The sequence below is a fragment of the Lepidothrix coronata genome, unplaced genomic scaffold, assembly GCF_001604755.1.
Source record: "Lepidothrix coronata isolate B3197 unplaced genomic scaffold, Lepidothrix_coronata-1.0 Scaffold19, whole genome shotgun sequence".
NCBI classification, from domain to species: Eukaryota; Metazoa; Chordata; class Aves; order Passeriformes; family Pipridae; genus Lepidothrix; species Lepidothrix coronata.
The window spans coordinates 6,799,508-6,816,584 of NW_016690199.1; the positions used below are offsets into that span (position 1 = coordinate 6,799,508).

Consider the following 17,077-nt stretch of genomic DNA (forward strand, 5'->3'; position numbering starts at 1 on the left):
TTTTTTTTTTTTTAAAAAAAAAAAAAAAAAAAAAAAAACGAGTATTTTCATAAGCATCTCCAACAATGTATAGGACAATATCTTCCCTACCTTTCAAGTTAGGCCACCTTAGGATAAGTTTTCACTTAATTGTATAATACACTCTGCCTGTTCCGTATTGCAAGGTACTCAGCAAAACTAGAAAAGCTCATGTCTAAAGCTTGCTGGTTTATTATTTTTTCTTATCATCACAGGAAATGTAATAGCTCTGAGGAATTGATTCATTGATCCCAAGAAAAAACTGCTTCATATAAGTTGCATTTTCCTTAAACCTGTCTGGCAGACTTCTGTCCCCAGGGTTGATAGCAAGACATTTCACTTCTCTTCATCACCAATACTAGGTGATGTGTGTTCTCTGGAAGGCAGTAGATAACACCCATGTCACACTGGTTTATCGGCTTTCTCCTGCTGGGAACAGCTGCAACAAAGTTGAGAGCTGCAGATTCTTCTCCAGCCCCCTACTCTTTCCCACACGAGAGCAGGGTTGGATAGGTACTAATTCCCATGCAGACTGTTGTAAATTCCTTATGGAAATCTGGAGCACATTTGACTTAACAAGTTTCTTTTCATTAGTCTCCAGCCACTACAACAGTATCAGCCTAACTGCTGCAGAGCACAAAGCCTGGCCCACAGCTTGCAGCTCACTTGCAGTGGTGCCTCAGAACCTGATTAGAAAACATGAACTCGCTGATTTTAGTGGCATTAGTGGAGCAGTTTCAGTTAAAGCACCAGAGGAAGCTTTCAGGCCCAAAAACACACCAGTGAAATTGCAATTCAGTTAATTCTGATTAACATATTTTACTGTTGCTGAGTAGCACCTTGAATAGGTGTTACAAATTACTTGATGACATGGGGATGTAAGATTATCGTGTTTATTGTCATTTCAAATTGTAGTTGAACTGCCTCAGCCGTGGTTTCTAGCTCTTAGTCTGTGCTTCTAGCTAAAGCATATCAGTATCAGAGCAATGGAATGAATTCCCAGCTGTGAATATGACTGTTGGTGTGAACATACTGAGTGTCTTTGCTTTAAAAAGGATATTTCAATCACATCTAATCTCTTACCCAAATGTAATGAGAAAAAAAATATAAGAATTTGTACCTCTCATTGCAAAAAACAACTTAGAGTGACTGTTTATTTGAACTGGGATTCTGGGGAGGAAAATAAGCAGTTTCCTGCAAGTAATTACAGGATTTCCGAGTTAAACTTGTGAAAGAAGCTTATTCAGTCCGTATAATAACTTAGGAAAATGCCCAGCTGCCTTAATCTTTTCAAAGGCAACAAGCAATTTTACAAGTTGCATCTTCAGAGTGATACCACATAATCTTCTAAGGCATGTGCTTATTTTTAAGACATCCAAATCTGTATTTGCTGGTATGAGGCTTTTAAAGAAATACTGGTCACTGAGTCTTTTTGTGACTAGCACCATGTTTAGCCACCAACACTTTCTTGACAGGCCTACACCAGTGGGGAATTGCTCACAGGGGAGCTGAAGAAGGTACTTATTGAAACAATGCAGCCCTTGATAGCAGCTCATCAAGAAAGAAGGAAGCAGGTCACAGATGAAGTTGTGAAGCAATTCATGACTCCCCGGAAGCTAGCCTTTGAATTTTGAAGAAGTGTGTATGTAATTTAGCACTTGATAATGCAAAACCAAGTAATTGTTGTCTTCTGTTGTATGTCATGACCCTCTAGTTATGTACAGCCTGTAATCAGTGTTATAAATAGTGCTTTCAATGAGTTAATTATCATGAACAGCAAAGTACAGAAAAGGTTTAAAATTGTACCTATTTAAAATCAGAATATACAAGACAGAATTGATCAGTCTTGCAGAAAAGCATGTATGTCAGCACAGCATTGTATTTAAATGTATTTCATGTTGAAAATATAAATAAAATTTCCATTTGATGATAAAGGCTAACTTGGAAATTGTTTTAAATATGTTAGTAAGAGGTCATATCTCAAACCAATAAGTAGTAGCTCCATTTTCTTTTGTACTGTGTACCTTGGTTTACTAGACTGCATGTTCTTTTGGGCTACTGGGAACATGCTGCACACAAAAAGCTAGTTAGTGTTACAGAGTGGGATCAATACAGAAAGAATGGACATCTGTGAGTTGAACACAGGAGAAAGAATATCAGTCTTGTTCTGCTGTTATCTTCCTGTTTGATCTTAGGCAAGTTGCAGAAATCTCGCTTTACTTTTGTTTCTGCTGCTGTTTACTGATCTGAGTGCCTCTGGAGAGAGGAGGTTACCATGAGGTTGCAAAGTTCCTTTATATTCTCAGGTGGAAGATAGTATAGAAATGCAAATTTTAGTGTCTAGTTATAAATACCAAGTGTTAAATCATGCTTTGAAAACTAAGTGACACTGGACACAGGGATACTTCTTGTACTGTCTGTTCTCTTTTACTGCACCAGCTTGTTTAAACTAGGGATAATTATTTTGGGATGTATTGCAGTGAGAAAATATACTTTGTTAAAATACCTCAAGTAATATTTAATTATATCCTTTCTTCAAAAGAACTTAAATCTCTTTGGTACTAGTTATGGAAGAAAATTTCCAATTATTAGCTTGTTTTGATATATTCAATGCTGAATGCAGTGTTAGATCTGTCTTCTATTTATATAGAACAGAAAGTTCCTAGCCCAGACATAGTCTTATCAAGGGTATTTTTATTTAATGCAGATAACACGTGGGTATTGGTGTGCAGTATTTGTAAATCATTTAAAAATACAAGGAAGGCACTTGAATGAGGTGTCAAAGATTTCAACTTAATGGGTTTTCTGTGTTGGAGTATAGTTAACATAAATTGACTGTAGTATTCCTAAAAAAAAAAAATAAAACTAAAAACAAGCAGCTTCTAATTTCACTGCAGATCTTTGAAGGCAGCTGATTACACTTGAATTGAGGGAGTCGTTTCAAGGATGAGACTTGTCACTGACTTCACTGACTTCAGTAGCCCTTGGATCAGGCTTTTAGTACCTGAGAACGTGCTGGGTGTTTGTGCTGCCCGGAGCTGGTGCCGGTTCTGTCACACAGCACACACCCTCTGCAGCGTGACCCTGCCTTGCTGAGATGGAAGTGCCAAGGTGTACATGAAGTAAACCTGTTCATTTATGTTTGTGCAAGGAACCAAGGAAAGACGGAAGTGGAAGGCAAATGTAGTCCTGTTGCATGAGTTTCAAACTTGTGCTGAAAACAGCAAGGCTTAGCTTTTGTCTTTTTCTTTACAGTTTGTGTGAGCTGGCATCACTAATGCCATTGACTTTAATGTATTAATGAAAATGGTTCACAGAGACTGTCTTTATAACTCACATGCAAATCATCTCAATGCCAGCAAGGGCTTAACAACCAGTAGAAAAAAATTTATTTTTTAAAAGTAGTGGAGCAATTCTTAGGAAAAAAAATAGCTTCTTAAATCCAGTATTAAATAAGCTAACTCTTTACTTTAGACTTTGATGATGACCTTCCTATTCTTGCAGTCTATTCTTTGTTGTCTTTAAGCCATACATAAAAGATAAGACTTAAATTGAACTTAAAAGGGCTTTTACGAACTCATAATGCAAATTTCTTGTTTAAAATATTATATGCAGATTTGTCCTGCAAGATTTATTTCATTAACTAAGAATTAATTTAGTTATTCAGGAAAGGAAAATATGCTGTAGGAGAAACAGTACTCTAGTCTAAGCAGATGGATTAATTTTATAACAACAATTAAAATCTGTTTTGAAAGTTCTAGAAAGGAAAGTGATAGCAAAACTATTTAGTATTTGTTTACAGAGCAAGCATTGTTTTCAAGTACTCTGATGAATTCATGCCAACATGCTTCTGAAATGACACTGTTTCTCAGAAGAGCCTTGGTGAATTCCTACATCTGTTGTAATTACAATTCCTGTCCCAGAGGCATTTAGAAGAAGGCAGTTGTCAAAAGCACATGTGAAATGTCTAAGAATGTTATCAGGCAATGTTCATTACATTTTACTCAATTTGCTTATTTTGTTCATCTCACTGTAATAAAAATGTAGATAAAAGTCTGTATCAAACTTCTTTGGTTTTACTTTTTTATTATTATCTTCTAAAACCTTAATTGAAACTGGTTTTGACCTCTCTTCCTACCCTTTTAGGTGCTGACTTTAATCATCTGATGTAGCTGGTCCTTGTTTTGATGTCCGGTGCCTTTCAAGTACTGAAACAAGGTGCCTTATAACCCCCTTCCAGGTAGACTTCAGATTGCTCCCAGAGTGAGCTAGTAAGGGTCAGTTGTCCAAAATTACCTCTTTGCCAGTCAGACTGGATGTTGAATGTCCCTGTGTATAGCAGCCAGCTCTGAAATGGGGGAAGGTCAATATGATCTCTTTACAGGTAGGTTTGGTATAAAACTGGTACTTCAGTGGAAACATGGTGCTCCATAATTGCTATGCAAGAGCACAGATTCTGAATAGGTTCCTGCAGCTCTCCTAAAGTCATACAAAAACATGCTGAAACCTACTTGGATAGTCATAAACATTGTCAGAGGAAACAGGAACCGTCAGCAACGTGAAACTTGAAGCAGAATGTGCCTTCTAAGAAAATTCTCTTTTTTTCAAGGCCACCAACTTGGTTACTGAAAGAAATCATCTATACAACAAGCTGCAGTCCCTATTGCAAAGTAAACCCAATATTGGCACAGCAAATGTGGTGTCTTCTTTCTGTTAGCTGGCCTTCAGCTGGCTAATTTATCAGAATAAATAGTTCTGTGATTGTTAGAGTAGCTAAAGGTGACGATAATACAGAGAAATCAGAAAATAAAGCAGTCAAGTGCTGAAAACCAGAAGCCAGAAACCCAGCTTGGTGTGTGTGTGTCATGTCAGAAAACACAAATTGGTTGATATTTATGTGCCTGTGTACAGCACTTGCAGTCAGTTCCTGTACCTAGTGGTGTTTGTATCAGCGTGAATTAGCTGAGAGTGAGTTCTTACTCTAGGGCAGGTTTTCACCCATACATTGTACACATATTTTTCCCAGTAAAGGGTTGTGAACAGGATGGATTGCAAAGGCCTTACCTTCCTGAAATAAGCTGCCTGGAGATGCAATTTGCTTCTCATGTAGCATTTGTTCAGGCCACATGGCTTACATATGGTGCTGAATGCCCCAAGGCTTACAGTTCTCAGCCCCTCTTACTGGCTTCCGCAATTATTCCCACTCATATTTACAACTCATCTGTAATTCCTGTCTCAAAATCAGCTGTTCAGTTCCACTCACAGGAGGAAGCATTTTTAGTCATTTGAGTGCCGTGAGCCTATCGAGAAAGATGAGCTAGTTAATATTCAAACCTTGGGCTGGCCATGGGTGGTATCAGTGCTGCCTAACAATAAGTGGTTGTTTAGTCTGTTTTGCAGGCATTCTTTTACTGGCTCTGCTGGGGGATGTAATGCCTGGGAACAAGGTCAACTGAGAATAAAGCAGCATAAAGGAGTTTGATTACAAACATCCAGGCAGAGCTGGGTTAAATCACTGCCCAGTTGGGTCAGCACTCAGTTAAATGAGTCCCTTGTATAAAAACGTGAGGGTAGTAGACTCTTAAGAGCTATCTTAAGAGGATTTCCAGACCTTGAGAACTTAATTAAATCTTCAGTTGTAAGGACTTTCTGACTAAAGGAAGTTTGGTGCTGACACTCAAAGCTGTAACCAGGGGTGGTAGGTTGCTGGGGCCATAAGCACTGTGGAGAAAATCCAGTTCAGTGCTGGGTCTTTAATTTCACTCCCCCTTAAGGTGACATACTGTGCACCTGCCTGGTCTTTTAACTCTGCTCTTGGACCAACTGCAAGAGCTGGGTAGACTTGAGAGAATTATGATGCTTGTTTGATAGCAAGGCTGTAAACATGTTTAAAAGGCCAGTTGAAGGCTTAGATTTCAGGAGAACAGTTGTGGACCTTTTTAGTGGTCTCTGTCTGGAGTGGAAGAGGTCCCCTTTATTCTTGTCTAGTAGCACCTGAAATCTTTAAATTTGTCGTTCTAATACAAGATCGTTTTCTATGTGTCCAGGGCAGCTGTCAAGTCTGCTGCAAAATTACTGTCAGTGTAGTCAAAGCCATGCCATCAACTGATGAAAGTGTCTGTGGACCAGAAGGGTCCTGAATATGAGTTCTCCTTTTAAAATATAGTACTCCCCTTCCCCTCCAAGAAACGCATTTTTAGCTGAATGTGAGAGGGGTTGGATCCAGTCCACTCCAAGTGTCATCATGCAGGGATAAAAACAGAGAGAGAAAGCATATATGTGGCCCCTGAGGCAGGATGAGCAAACTAAAGTAGTTCTGGGATTAGGGGTTTTCCTTCTCAAGCAATAGCATGGGTGTTGTTTTTTTCGATTGGCATGTTAATGAAAAGTAGGAAAAAGTAATGAAAAAGAAGTAATAGGAAGATGAGAAAGAAGTAATAAATTCTTTCAAAATATACCTTTGACAAAATAACATTCAGCTGCTCCTAACAGCATCATTTAAAGGGAGAAGAGTATGCACTTTTGAAAGCTGTAAATCTTAATTATGCTCTACAGCTTTGCAACTCTCCTTTAACTTGCCTAACCCCGCCAGTGCGTAGATTTTACAGCAGCCTTTCCTTTGAGAAAGCAAAGAGGCTTTGCATCTATTCCCACCCTCCCTACAGGATGAGAACAGATTGCCTCCAAAACTGCGCCAAGCTCAGAGAGATGCTGTTCCATAGGCCTCCGTGAGAGGCCTGATGCTGTGTAGGGCTCTGGGAGAAAATCACGTGGCTGCCGGGAAACCGTGCCTGGCGTCACTGCAGTGAGGCCATTAGCTGGTTATGTAAACAGACCATGCCTGCCACTCATTAAATAGCAACAAGGAAAAGCAAGGACATTCATATTTCAGCTGCTGCCAAGGGGATATAACTGTAGAGTACTCTGGGAAAATTACAGCTGGGAAAGTGAAGTTACAGCCTGAAGCACAAATATGTAAGTCACTCAGTGAATGCAGTGCAGGCATTACATGTAAAGAGCGCAGGCTGGATAGTGTTAAATCTTACACAAACTCCCCCCAGCTCTTGCTTTGGTCATGAGGATCATTTTCTGGGCTGGTAGAAAACGAAATTAGGTACTTTACCAAAACCTCTGATCAGACAAGCAGCTTGTTAGAGCATAAATATTCCCAAATGTTTCAAGGGCCAAAGCAGCAGCTACAGTCTAAATACTTTAACGAGATAAAAGAGAGGTTGTATATGAAGCCAAGGCTCCCTGATGAGTTCGTAATCCTATTGGAATGAAACAAAGCCATCAGTCATCAGCTTTGTGCTGAAATGTCTGTGCTTCTTATGCTGTCCATCAATTCAGCAATTGATTGTGGATTTTGTATTACAAAAAAGAATAACAAACAAGATACACCTCTGAAAAGAATAGAATGAGCTATTTTTTGCTTATATAACGATCTGTAAATCTCAGTACAGCTTCATACGTTACAAACACTACCATGTTCACAGGAAAGGCACGAATGCAGTTTAAACCCAGTCCTTTGAAAAGCACTTTTGCACCCTCCTTTCTCACACTTTCCCTAACACAGTGGATCAGGCCTTTGTACTTGTGCTGGTCCGACTCATCTACTTGCATCCGTGATTTGATGACATCCATGGGAGTAGCTAATCCCCAGGCCAGGACTCCAGCAAAACCCCCAGAAAGCAGCACAACGAGGAAACCTGCAGGAGAGAGTGAACGGAGGAGCAGTTCACTTGAGTCTCACGTAGCTACAAGCATCTCAGATTTGTCAGTGAACTTGGGTAACTTTCATGTTTTTTCAGAAGTTATTTTGTCCAGCTCTTGCATTTGTGTGTTTCCAGTGATCTCACAAAATACTCGTTTTTGCACACATGGCACTTTGAACACCACGCAAACTAGATGTGGTGCAGCCTGAGAGCACTCAGATAGATCTACTTATTTTTATAATTCCCAGAGAGATGCTCTTTGCTGAGTGTTACCTATTCAATCTTTTCTCAAAGAGGATAGTTGCTTTTTGGAGCAAAATCACAACTAAGAACCTGAAATGTCTTTACGTTCTGCAACGGGACTTTATTTTCAAGTCCTGGACTGACCCTTATCTGTGCTCTGTGATGGCTCCCAGAGGCTTGTCCATGTTTCATTTCTAGTTACATATCCTGTTTCTGCATTAACAGGATTTCATATCCACATATGAGGCACCAGAGCATGCTGTAAAAACCCCTTCTGCAGGAGGAGGAGTAGCTGCTCAGAGACAAGGTTGTGCCAATGAAGCCCTCCCAGGGAGGCTGCTGGCACCCACACTTGGGGCCCAAAACTAGCCCTGCAGCACCAGAAAACACACACACAGCAACCCTGCTTGAGGATCAGATCTGGGTGAGGTTTTATAGGTACTGGGTGATGTTTGCCAAGAGCCATTTCCCTCTTGGAGTGGTGTTAAATAAGCCATTTTTGCAGGTAATGCCAGATGCTTTCCGATACCTACCTGGTTTACTTTTCCCAGCTGGTGTGAGCCAGTCACACAGAGCAGAATAGGAAAGGAAATATACTGCAGAAGCAGAGCAATCCCTGCAGAGTAATGCAGAGCAGCCCTTGTAGAGACCCCCAAAACCTTCCTCCTTGGTGATCACCTTCAGACAGTGCAGAGACCCTTGGTACTTTGGTTTGGAAACAGGCTGAGATGTGACAGACGGGTGTGGGTTTCTCTGAGTCTGCATCCGAACTTTAGCCACTTCACTGGGGTTTGTCAACACAACCTGTAACATCAGAGGGTGAGGTTTTAACCTTTCTCATTTAAACAGTGTATTATCCCCCTCCTGAAAACTTGTTGTCTCCCAAATTTTCAGGCAGTAATATTGTCTGCAAACTCTAGCAAGTTCCAGCCTCCTCCCCTCTGCCTGTGCCATTCCACCCAGCAGCAGCAGGACACGTGTGTGAGCTGCACTGGGCAGAGTGGAAGGCAAGGCAGAAATCAACACAAGATATTAAATACCTGTGACTACTTGCTAAACCAGATGGGCACAAAAAGGGTATGTCCTCAGCTATAGGGAAGCATACATCAGGGCTCTTGTTTCTATATGCATTTGAACCAAGACCTTAAAGACTTTAAAAAAATTAGCCTGTGTTGAGTCACTGACCGCTAGGAAACACCTGGAAACCTGACCATCTGCTCTGTAAGAGGATTGTGACCCAGCATACATTTCTGCCCAGCATGCCACCGGGGTGGTGAGGTGAGCTCCACCACATTCACAGCACCTTTGGATGCTCGCAGAGATCCATCTGCTTGTGGGAAACTGCTCCTGGATTAGGCTCACCTCCCCATCCCAGGATCATACACATTTGCTGGGCAGCATCAGTTCTCAGTAGTGCCCTGTTGAGTTTTAACTGCTGGCAAGGCAACATTGTGCACTGCCCATTTCAGCAGCAATACCATGCTGGGCTTGTGGGGCCACTGGGAAAGGACCAAGCTGTGCTTCAACTCGGTTATCTCTTTTCTTACATAAACACACCATCAGAGCCACTTGGGAAGTTTGTTGCCTAAGTCGTTTTTTCTTCCTTGTTCTGTGTTTGCTGCCAAGGTCCATGTCATTCTAAGAGCATGTTCTCAAGTATTTTGATGCTCTAAACCAAATCCAGCATCAGCTGCCCAGCAGGACTTGGCCATCCCACGGACCAACCAGTGAGGGGGCAGCACGGGCAAAGCATGACCTCCCCTGCAAAAACAAACTCACCAGACTTGTTGCATGTTCCCCTGTGGCCTCCCGGACCAAAAACATTCCCAGCCTTTCCAGCCTCCTGTGTTTGTGAACAAGATCTCTTGTTGTGCTTTCCCTGACGGCTGTTTACCTACCCGGACAGCACCAGCAACAGCTCCAGCAAGGGAAACATCCAGCTTGGATGGCTTTGCATCTGCAGCCCCGTATCGCAGCTTGCAGATTGTACAGAGGAAATTCTTGTATGTGCCAAAGGAAACAGAAGAAATTGCTGATACGGCAAGGACTGATGCAGACACACCTTTGTAAAATCCCCAAATCTAGTGGGAAACAGGGGAGAAAAAACTTTTAAGAGTGAATGGCACAGAAAAGCATTTACTTGAAAGCACTGGCTTGTGGGAAACTGCTCCTGGGTCCAGCCTCACCTCCCTGTCCCAGGATCATGCACGTTTGCCAGGCAGCATTGTTTTCATCTTACAGCTCATCAGCAAAGCTAAATTTCACCCTCTTCCAACAAATGGTTGTGTGCAAATGGTGCCCACCCTCCCCAAACTGACAGAAACAGCTCTGCTTCCCTGAAACAAGTCATCCACAATGGGTATCAGCAATTCTGATGAGAGGTACCTACTTTTTCTGTCCTGTATGTTTCTTGAACACAGTGCCAAAACCCTTTGTAATGCTTCTCAGTCTGAATTCTCACCTAGGAATACAGGAGCAACTTTAAAATGCAGATATCAGATTTTAAAAAAAATAAATCAACAAATGCCATAGCAGCAAATCAGAAATTAATCATAAAAGAGCATCACCAAACAATTTAATTTTTCTTTGAAGGAGACAAACAACACAACCAAATATGGTGAAATATGTAGATGTAATGAAGATAAAGCATTCTCATGGGACTAGTATTCTGGAAAGGAGAGGGAAAGCAAAAGGGCCTACATGTTTTTGTTCTACAGTCAAGAAATAAAGCTCCAACAGGTACCTTCACTGTGTCCAGCGGATAACCCACGGCTGTGCTTAGGCCACCTGAAACAGAGAATGCATTGGAGATGGTTACAACACATGTCACGACAGAAAGTTTTCACACATCACAGAAGGGCGTTGGTCAATAGCAGAAAACACAGCTTCAGAGTCCTGCCATGCTTGGCACCAAACCTCTCTTGAGCTCCAGTAATGTCGTTTGAGCCAAGAATGACAGAGAAAAACACACACATTCCTCTGTGTTACCAAGACACAATCAGAGAAGGAATCATAACATCATGAGAAACTTACCAGGGAGGAATAACACCACAGTGCAAGATGGGACAGCAAGAAACACTGATAGCACTGCTCCAGGAAGACTGGAGGGATGATATTGGACTGGTTTTGTTTCCCCTTTCAGCTTGGGGAAGGCAAGTAAGGCATCTTTGGACTATGACCAAGCACCCTCATGTGTGGTGTAAGCATCCCCACTCACATAAGTGAGTCTCTGGAGCAATTTTTGTTCTCCATGCTTGACTTGGAAATATTAAGGAATAAAAACAGCGCTCACAAGGATATATATAAGAATGGTCCTCATACATTAGAGGTTCTCAGCAATCTGTCTTGAAGACAGGAGAGGTGCTCCTGCTGCCTCCAGGGACTAACATGTCCTGGCTGAAGCTTGCAAAGCACATCTACATGGGTGAGGAATTATTGAGGCATTTAGGTCCACAGCACCATGCTGGAGTAAGCCTCTGAAGTGCATTTCCTACCTGTACCAAGCACTGCTGCAAAAGCAGGGTAAGGAGTGAAAGCACAGGAATCTTGGAGTCCTGGCAGGCTGGTGTGGTGCTGGGGCACAGCACAGCACAACCAGCAGCGCTGCTCTGCAGTGAGACCACCCTCCAGCTGTCCCTTGGGGCACAGCAGGATTTGGGGAATTTGGGCTCAAAGCCAGGGCTCCACAGCCCTCCCCATACACCAGCTGACTGTGACTCCCCGTCTGCTGCTGTGACGGCATGTCCAGAGTGTGGGGGAAGCTGCCAATCCTCTCTCAATGCCCAGGCTCACTCAAAGACCTTAAAATAGCCACTGGAGTTGGAAATGTAATAATCCTATGAGACAGTTACTGCCTTAATGTCACGTAAGGACAGCTAAAGAGCTCCAACAAGAATTTCTGTTGGTTGCAGTAACAAATAGATCATCCCCACACCTGTCCTCACCTCACTGCATTTCTCAGCTCTGATATAAATGGTGGCAGACACAGCAAGTGATAAAGGTGCTGACCAGCTAACTTCCTCACAGTACATCTAATGCCAAGTCACTTGAGAGGAAATCAGGCTGGAGGATCATGGAGATGTATCCATGTGACTTATTTAGACAGAGACTGAGTTCATACAAGTGCTTGATGAGCCCTTCAGGGAGCCAGGCAGTCAGAGGTACAGGGCACATCTGGTGGCTCACAGGTTGGAAACTGCCTCTCATTGAGTGCTTCTTTAAAAAGACTTTAAAACCAAGCTGCTTAAATATGTATTAGTTGCTGTGGGCATGTTCGCCTGTGATTACATGGCTGCCTGGGAGCTGTGGAAAACTCTCCTATGTTCTGCAGAAAAGCAGCTACTGCTACTGTGATTCACCAGGAGACAATCCCAAAGTGCGTTCCTTGGAAGAAAACAGCCAACAGCATCTCAGTCGCAGAAAAATGAGGTTTGTTCTTCAAAAATATTTATCAACTCTGATATCAGCTAACCAGAAATGAAGGTGAAAAATGGGCCAAGATGGAAGAGATGGAAGGATGAAAGACAGAGGGCAAGAGGGAATACAGAGGCAGTATTATGGCTTGAAGAAGCAACACCTTTGGTCCAAGTGGAGCGTGACAATGCACAAAGTCACCTGGGGACACCTGCACTGTCCTGGCCACTGGCCAGAGTAAACACGGACACTGACAGACAGAGAAGAGCAACATGTAGGTCAATGCCAACATGACAATGCTGACCTCAGAGCTGCAGTCCCCTGTCTGAAGAACCCCCTCCCACCTGGGAGGATTTGGCATCACATCAGTTTCAGAGTTCCTGAACCTTAGAGGCAGTGGCCATAGGCTGACTGGATGCTAGCAACACGGGGAGGCAGCATGCACAGCTAAGTCCTGGCTTGCTGCACTGGCTCAGGAATGTAGGAGCTCATGCAGATCATGTACCAAGGCTTATTTGGGTCAGTGTTTGACAAGAACTGACCTCCCTTTGGAGAAATTGCCCTGTTCACACATTTAAATGCAAAGACAACAGCATAGCAGATTGCCCCAAAACAGATTGTTTCCCACAGTTTCTCAGTCCTAAGGGCTCCCAATCAACTTGATTCCAACAAGGACCAAGCATCTCCACTTGGGAGGGGGACATAAAGGTAAATTTTTTACTGCTCCCACCAGAGATGTGAATCCCTGAAACCTCCAAATAAACACAGCCTATCATGAACTGCACTCCTTAGGAGCCAAAACACTGCAAGCAGCTGCCAGAGCTGAAGAGCTCAGCCAAGTCCGACAAAGGCCAAAGAAGAAGGGTACACTGTCACACAATATAAATAACCTGGGACTAAGATAGCATGACCCATACATGCCCTGTTTGCACAGCAGAATCTAAGAAGGCCAGCAATGTATAGCATGCATACAGGAGAGGATTCCTATGGGACTCCTGCTGAGTAACACTGCATCAGTTGTGACAAAAATAAATAGCAAAACCAGCTGAATGACCTTTTTTGATTTTAGTGAGCTGTTCTTTATGCCTACTTTGTCTGAGATGTTCCCAGGTATTGTGCAGAGGTTGTGTCATTGCCTCCTACACACACACACAGAGTGTGGGTACAAAAGGGATTACTCACAGTCTCTTCACAAGTCAGGGCGCTCTGACCAGGCAATTTAACTAAGGAGGGATGCTGGTGGGATGGCAATCACCAGAGAGCAAGCTGTACAGAGCCCACCAGGCTGCAACAGCTCCAAGCTGTTGGCAAACCCTTGGCTGAGTGACCCAGGGAGAAGCAGGGGTCATTGTCTATACAGTGTATGAGTAGAAGACAACTTCTGAAGACCTTTGTTTTGTGTAGTGCCCCATCCCCTAAACAAGCTGAGCTTTATTCAGTAACATGACCCTGATAGTGGTCAGCAGGAGCTGCTTTATCTGTGAGAACAAGTTGACAGCATGTTCCTTCTGTAGAGGGACTATTTTATCTACACTTGGACTGTCTGTGACCTCACAGTTGTGGAAAAGCCCAGGCATGCTGCAGACTCTGCTGCTCTACCCCTGCTGGGTGAATCTCAGCCTCCCCTTCCAAAATCTTTATGGCTGATGTAAGAGTCAAGTCATCCCCCAGTCATCAATAGCCCTATTCATCAATCCCCATCCCCTGCCACAGCCCAGGCTGCTGCTGTAGCAAGGCTAGAAAGCATATATGGGATCATAGGAAAATTCAAGTTGGAAGGGACCTCAGGAGGTCCCTTGTCCAACCTCCTGCTCAGCTTTACTGGGCAGGAAAGACACCCTTACAGATGAGCTACTTCCCAAATCATCCAGCCAGATTTTGTGGTTATTGAAAGTCTCCACAGTCATTAAGCATGTTTCTCTCATGTTTTTTCCATCTAGAGTCACAGCAGATCGCTGTTTCCTGGGCTGAAGATGATGAGCTTATCCCATGGCCACAGAAGCCATAGCCCAGAGGAGATGCATGATATCTGCAGCCGCCTGAGGCAGCCTGAGGATGGATCATTACATGGAATTCGAATGGGCAGCACCTCTGCTGTTTTTCAGAGGTGCTTAATCCATGTTTTCTCCAAAACACTCTGAAAACAGATCAAGGTTACAAGAATGTAATTTACTAAACAGAAATTCTGTTATTTTTTATGTTGCCTCTTCAGTTACTTGATGCTCCTCAGCTGGGTTTGTGGCCTCCTTAGGAACACAAAAACTGCTTCAGCTCCAACAAAGTCAGAAAACAAGCTCAGCACCAAAATCCATCCAGTTCTTGCAGAAAAGCTGTCCCATCCTGGAAGCTGTCCCATGTGAGAGTAGGGATGTTGGCCCTGAAGCCCTACCCAGGTACCTTGCACATGTCTATGTGCAAGCCTCCAGCAGGGAACAGCCTGTCAGCCAGTGAGAAGTTGCATTATCCCTTCTAGATAAAGCCCTGAGATGGACATAGATTACAGGATGGAAAATCTTATTTTCTGTCACTGTGAGGTCAGTAAAGTGCCTTAAAACAAGCAAAGACTTTTATGGTCTGAGCTGGATCCAGGCTGAGTCTGTATCCAGGGCACCCACAGGAGATCCCTGCTTCATGGTCGGACAGCTCACAATGCTGGTGCCTGGACAGGGGGTTACAACACAAACCACGGCTTTTCATGGGAGCCAGGGCAGAATGCTGAGGTGAACAGTCATGTTGAAACTGTGTTTTCAGCTCTTCATTTCTCTCGCAGAAGAAGTTTGTCCTTAAGTGGCCTATCTCAAACTGTGCCAAAAAAGCAAAGTAGTCCAAGCAACAAATGCAATCATCTCTGCCCTACCATGAACATGAAGTCTTAGAGGAGGTTTGGTGAATCCGATGGGATGGACATCCCATTGCCAGCCCCAGCACAGGGCTCCCTTCTCTACAGGAGAGAAAGAGGAGGAGGAAAACGAGCTGTCACAGAGGGTTGGTTATACCCTCCTCTTCCATAAAGGGTCCTTTCCAAGCAGGGTCTCTCAACACCCCAGGAAGACCAGCACTGTGAGAAACAGGCACCTCCTGGTCCAGACAGATGCTGTTGAGATGCCAAACCTCACCCCACTTGCACAGTTTGCATGATGAGCAATTAAAAGGTGCAGGGTAAAACCCATCATGGCCCTCCCCAGGACAAGCACATCTGCAGTGGTGCCACAGGGTGCCACAGGTGCCAGTGGCTCCTGGTAAGGGAAAATGCCAAATTTCAGCAAATCTCAAAGTGAGATCTGATGTGCAGGCTTGGGCTGGATATCTCAGCCACCTGGCAGATTTACCCGGCCTTTCTGTCAGTGGTGACCCCAAGGCTTTTCTCTTGCTATTTATTGGTATATATTATCTTGGATACTCCACTAAATCTTATAAGATTTCAGCAAAGAAATGAGACTGATGGGTATACTTTGTTGTTTAAAACAAAGCTGGGTTTGAGCAGTACATGATCTAAAAACGTCTCAAATTTAATCACACTTCTCTCCTGTTACTTTTTTTATATACAGCTAACCTACTTTCTCCCAGATCAGAGCCTGCTGTAGCACGCCTGCGCTATCACCGTCACAACTGCAAATACATCTTAACCTCAGACAATGCAAAGGCCATTCATTCAGACATTCTTCACTGCAACAACGCCATGCTTCCCCCCCTCCTGTCTCACAAATCACATCCTCAGCCCCCTAGAGCCACGATTCCAGCAGATTGCTGGGACCCCCAGACACCAGGCACATGAGGGTTTGCTGTCCAGGCAGTATGAGCTGGTTTGTATCAGCACACAAGGTATTACAGTCTGTCTCTTCCTATTAGAGTTCTATCGTGTCCCACTGCAATCAGATCAGAGGAGATTGCAAGCAGTGACCTCAGATGACCAAGCTGCGGCACTGCCTCTCCAGCAGTTCTGTGAACCTGCTCCGATGACATTTTCCATTTAATAAGGAAGAATACACTGTTAGCAAGCAGCCCCCATTGAAAGACTCCCAGCTCTGCTATTGAGACTTTGCCCTTTAGCTGAACAAGAGGCAAACACAGCAATCTGCTCTCATCAACAACCACTAATTTATGTATTTACCTCCAATGGCCCCAGCAATGAAATCCATCCAGAGTGCGTCTGCTGCCTTAATCACCCTGAAGTAGTGTTAGGGAGGTAGAAGGAAGGAGTTCTGTCTTCCTAGAGCCCTGCAGGTCCTGTGGAAACAGTGTGATTTGCAATATGAATAACCTTCCTACAGTCTTCTCTTGCCTCTGGGGACTGTGAGCCTTGTGGATACTTGATGAATCTGTACACTGGAGGCAGAGCCGGGTAGTCTGGAACTGATCCAGGAACACAGTGAATAAGTAATCCCATGAAGCCCTGAAATGCTGTGCCAAAGCTGCTGTTCCCAGTGCCCTTCTACTTGGAAAGTCACGAGGGGTGGTGACTGGCAGGGTAATACTGGCTGTTAAGGGGCCATTCCCCGCTGTACTTATTAGCTCCAGAAGACAGCTTTGCACACTTGTTTGCCACAGGACACTCTTGCCCTGCACCACAGAGAATTTCATGACACCCTTTCCATCAATGAAAATTCCTTGTGCCTTTCCTAAGCTATTTTTCTTGACTTTCCTAACCCATGAAGCTGACCCCAAACCTCTACCTAGATCCTCACAGA

The 17,077-nt window shown here is 43.6% G+C and overlaps 2 protein-coding genes across 4 annotated transcripts in view; one reads left to right on the forward strand and one right to left on the reverse strand.

The window, feature by feature from the left end:
• The window catches only part of WARS (tryptophanyl-tRNA synthetase), a 21,766-nt gene extending 18,888 nt beyond the window's left edge, over positions 1–2,878 (forward strand). For all 3 annotated transcript variants that reach the window (XM_017807533.1, XM_017807534.1, XM_017807535.1), the window contains one exon: positions 1,494–2,878. In XM_017807533.1, coding sequence (XP_017663022.1) covers positions 1,494–1,652 — 159 coding nt within the window. In that variant the 3' untranslated portion in view covers positions 1,653–2,878. The remainder of the gene's footprint in view (positions 1–1,493) is intronic.
• A 1,182-nt stretch (positions 2,879–4,060) lies between these two features.
• SLC25A47 (solute carrier family 25 member 47) lies at positions 4,061–16,697 on the reverse strand. The gene is made up of 6 exons (XM_017807536.1): positions 16,501–16,697; positions 10,720–10,763; positions 10,366–10,437; positions 9,875–10,057; positions 8,510–8,780; positions 4,061–7,727 (listed from the first exon to the last, which is right to left on the reverse strand). The coding sequence occupies exons 1-6, from the start codon at positions 16,526–16,528 to the stop codon at positions 7,441–7,443; spliced, it is 885 nt and encodes a 294-aa protein (XP_017663025.1). The 5' UTR covers positions 16,529–16,697; the 3' UTR covers positions 4,061–7,440.
• Positions 16,698–17,077: the final 380 nt, after the last annotated feature.

What these genes read in the sequence shown, in the direction of transcription:
- SLC25A47 (XM_017807536.1), bottom strand. Translation starts at nt 16,528, where the DNA reads ATGGATTTCATTGCTGGGGCCATTGGAG. An exon ending in CTGTTGCTGGTGCTGTCCGG is followed by an intron (nt 8,781 to 9,874) that starts GTAGGTAAACAG and finishes CTGATGTTACAG; the next exon opens with GTTGTGTTGACAAACCCCAG. An exon ending in AGCTGGGAAAAGTAAACCAG is followed by an intron (nt 7,728 to 8,509) that starts GTAGGTATCGGA and finishes TCTCTCCTGCAG; the next exon opens with GTTTCCTCGTTGTGCTGCTT.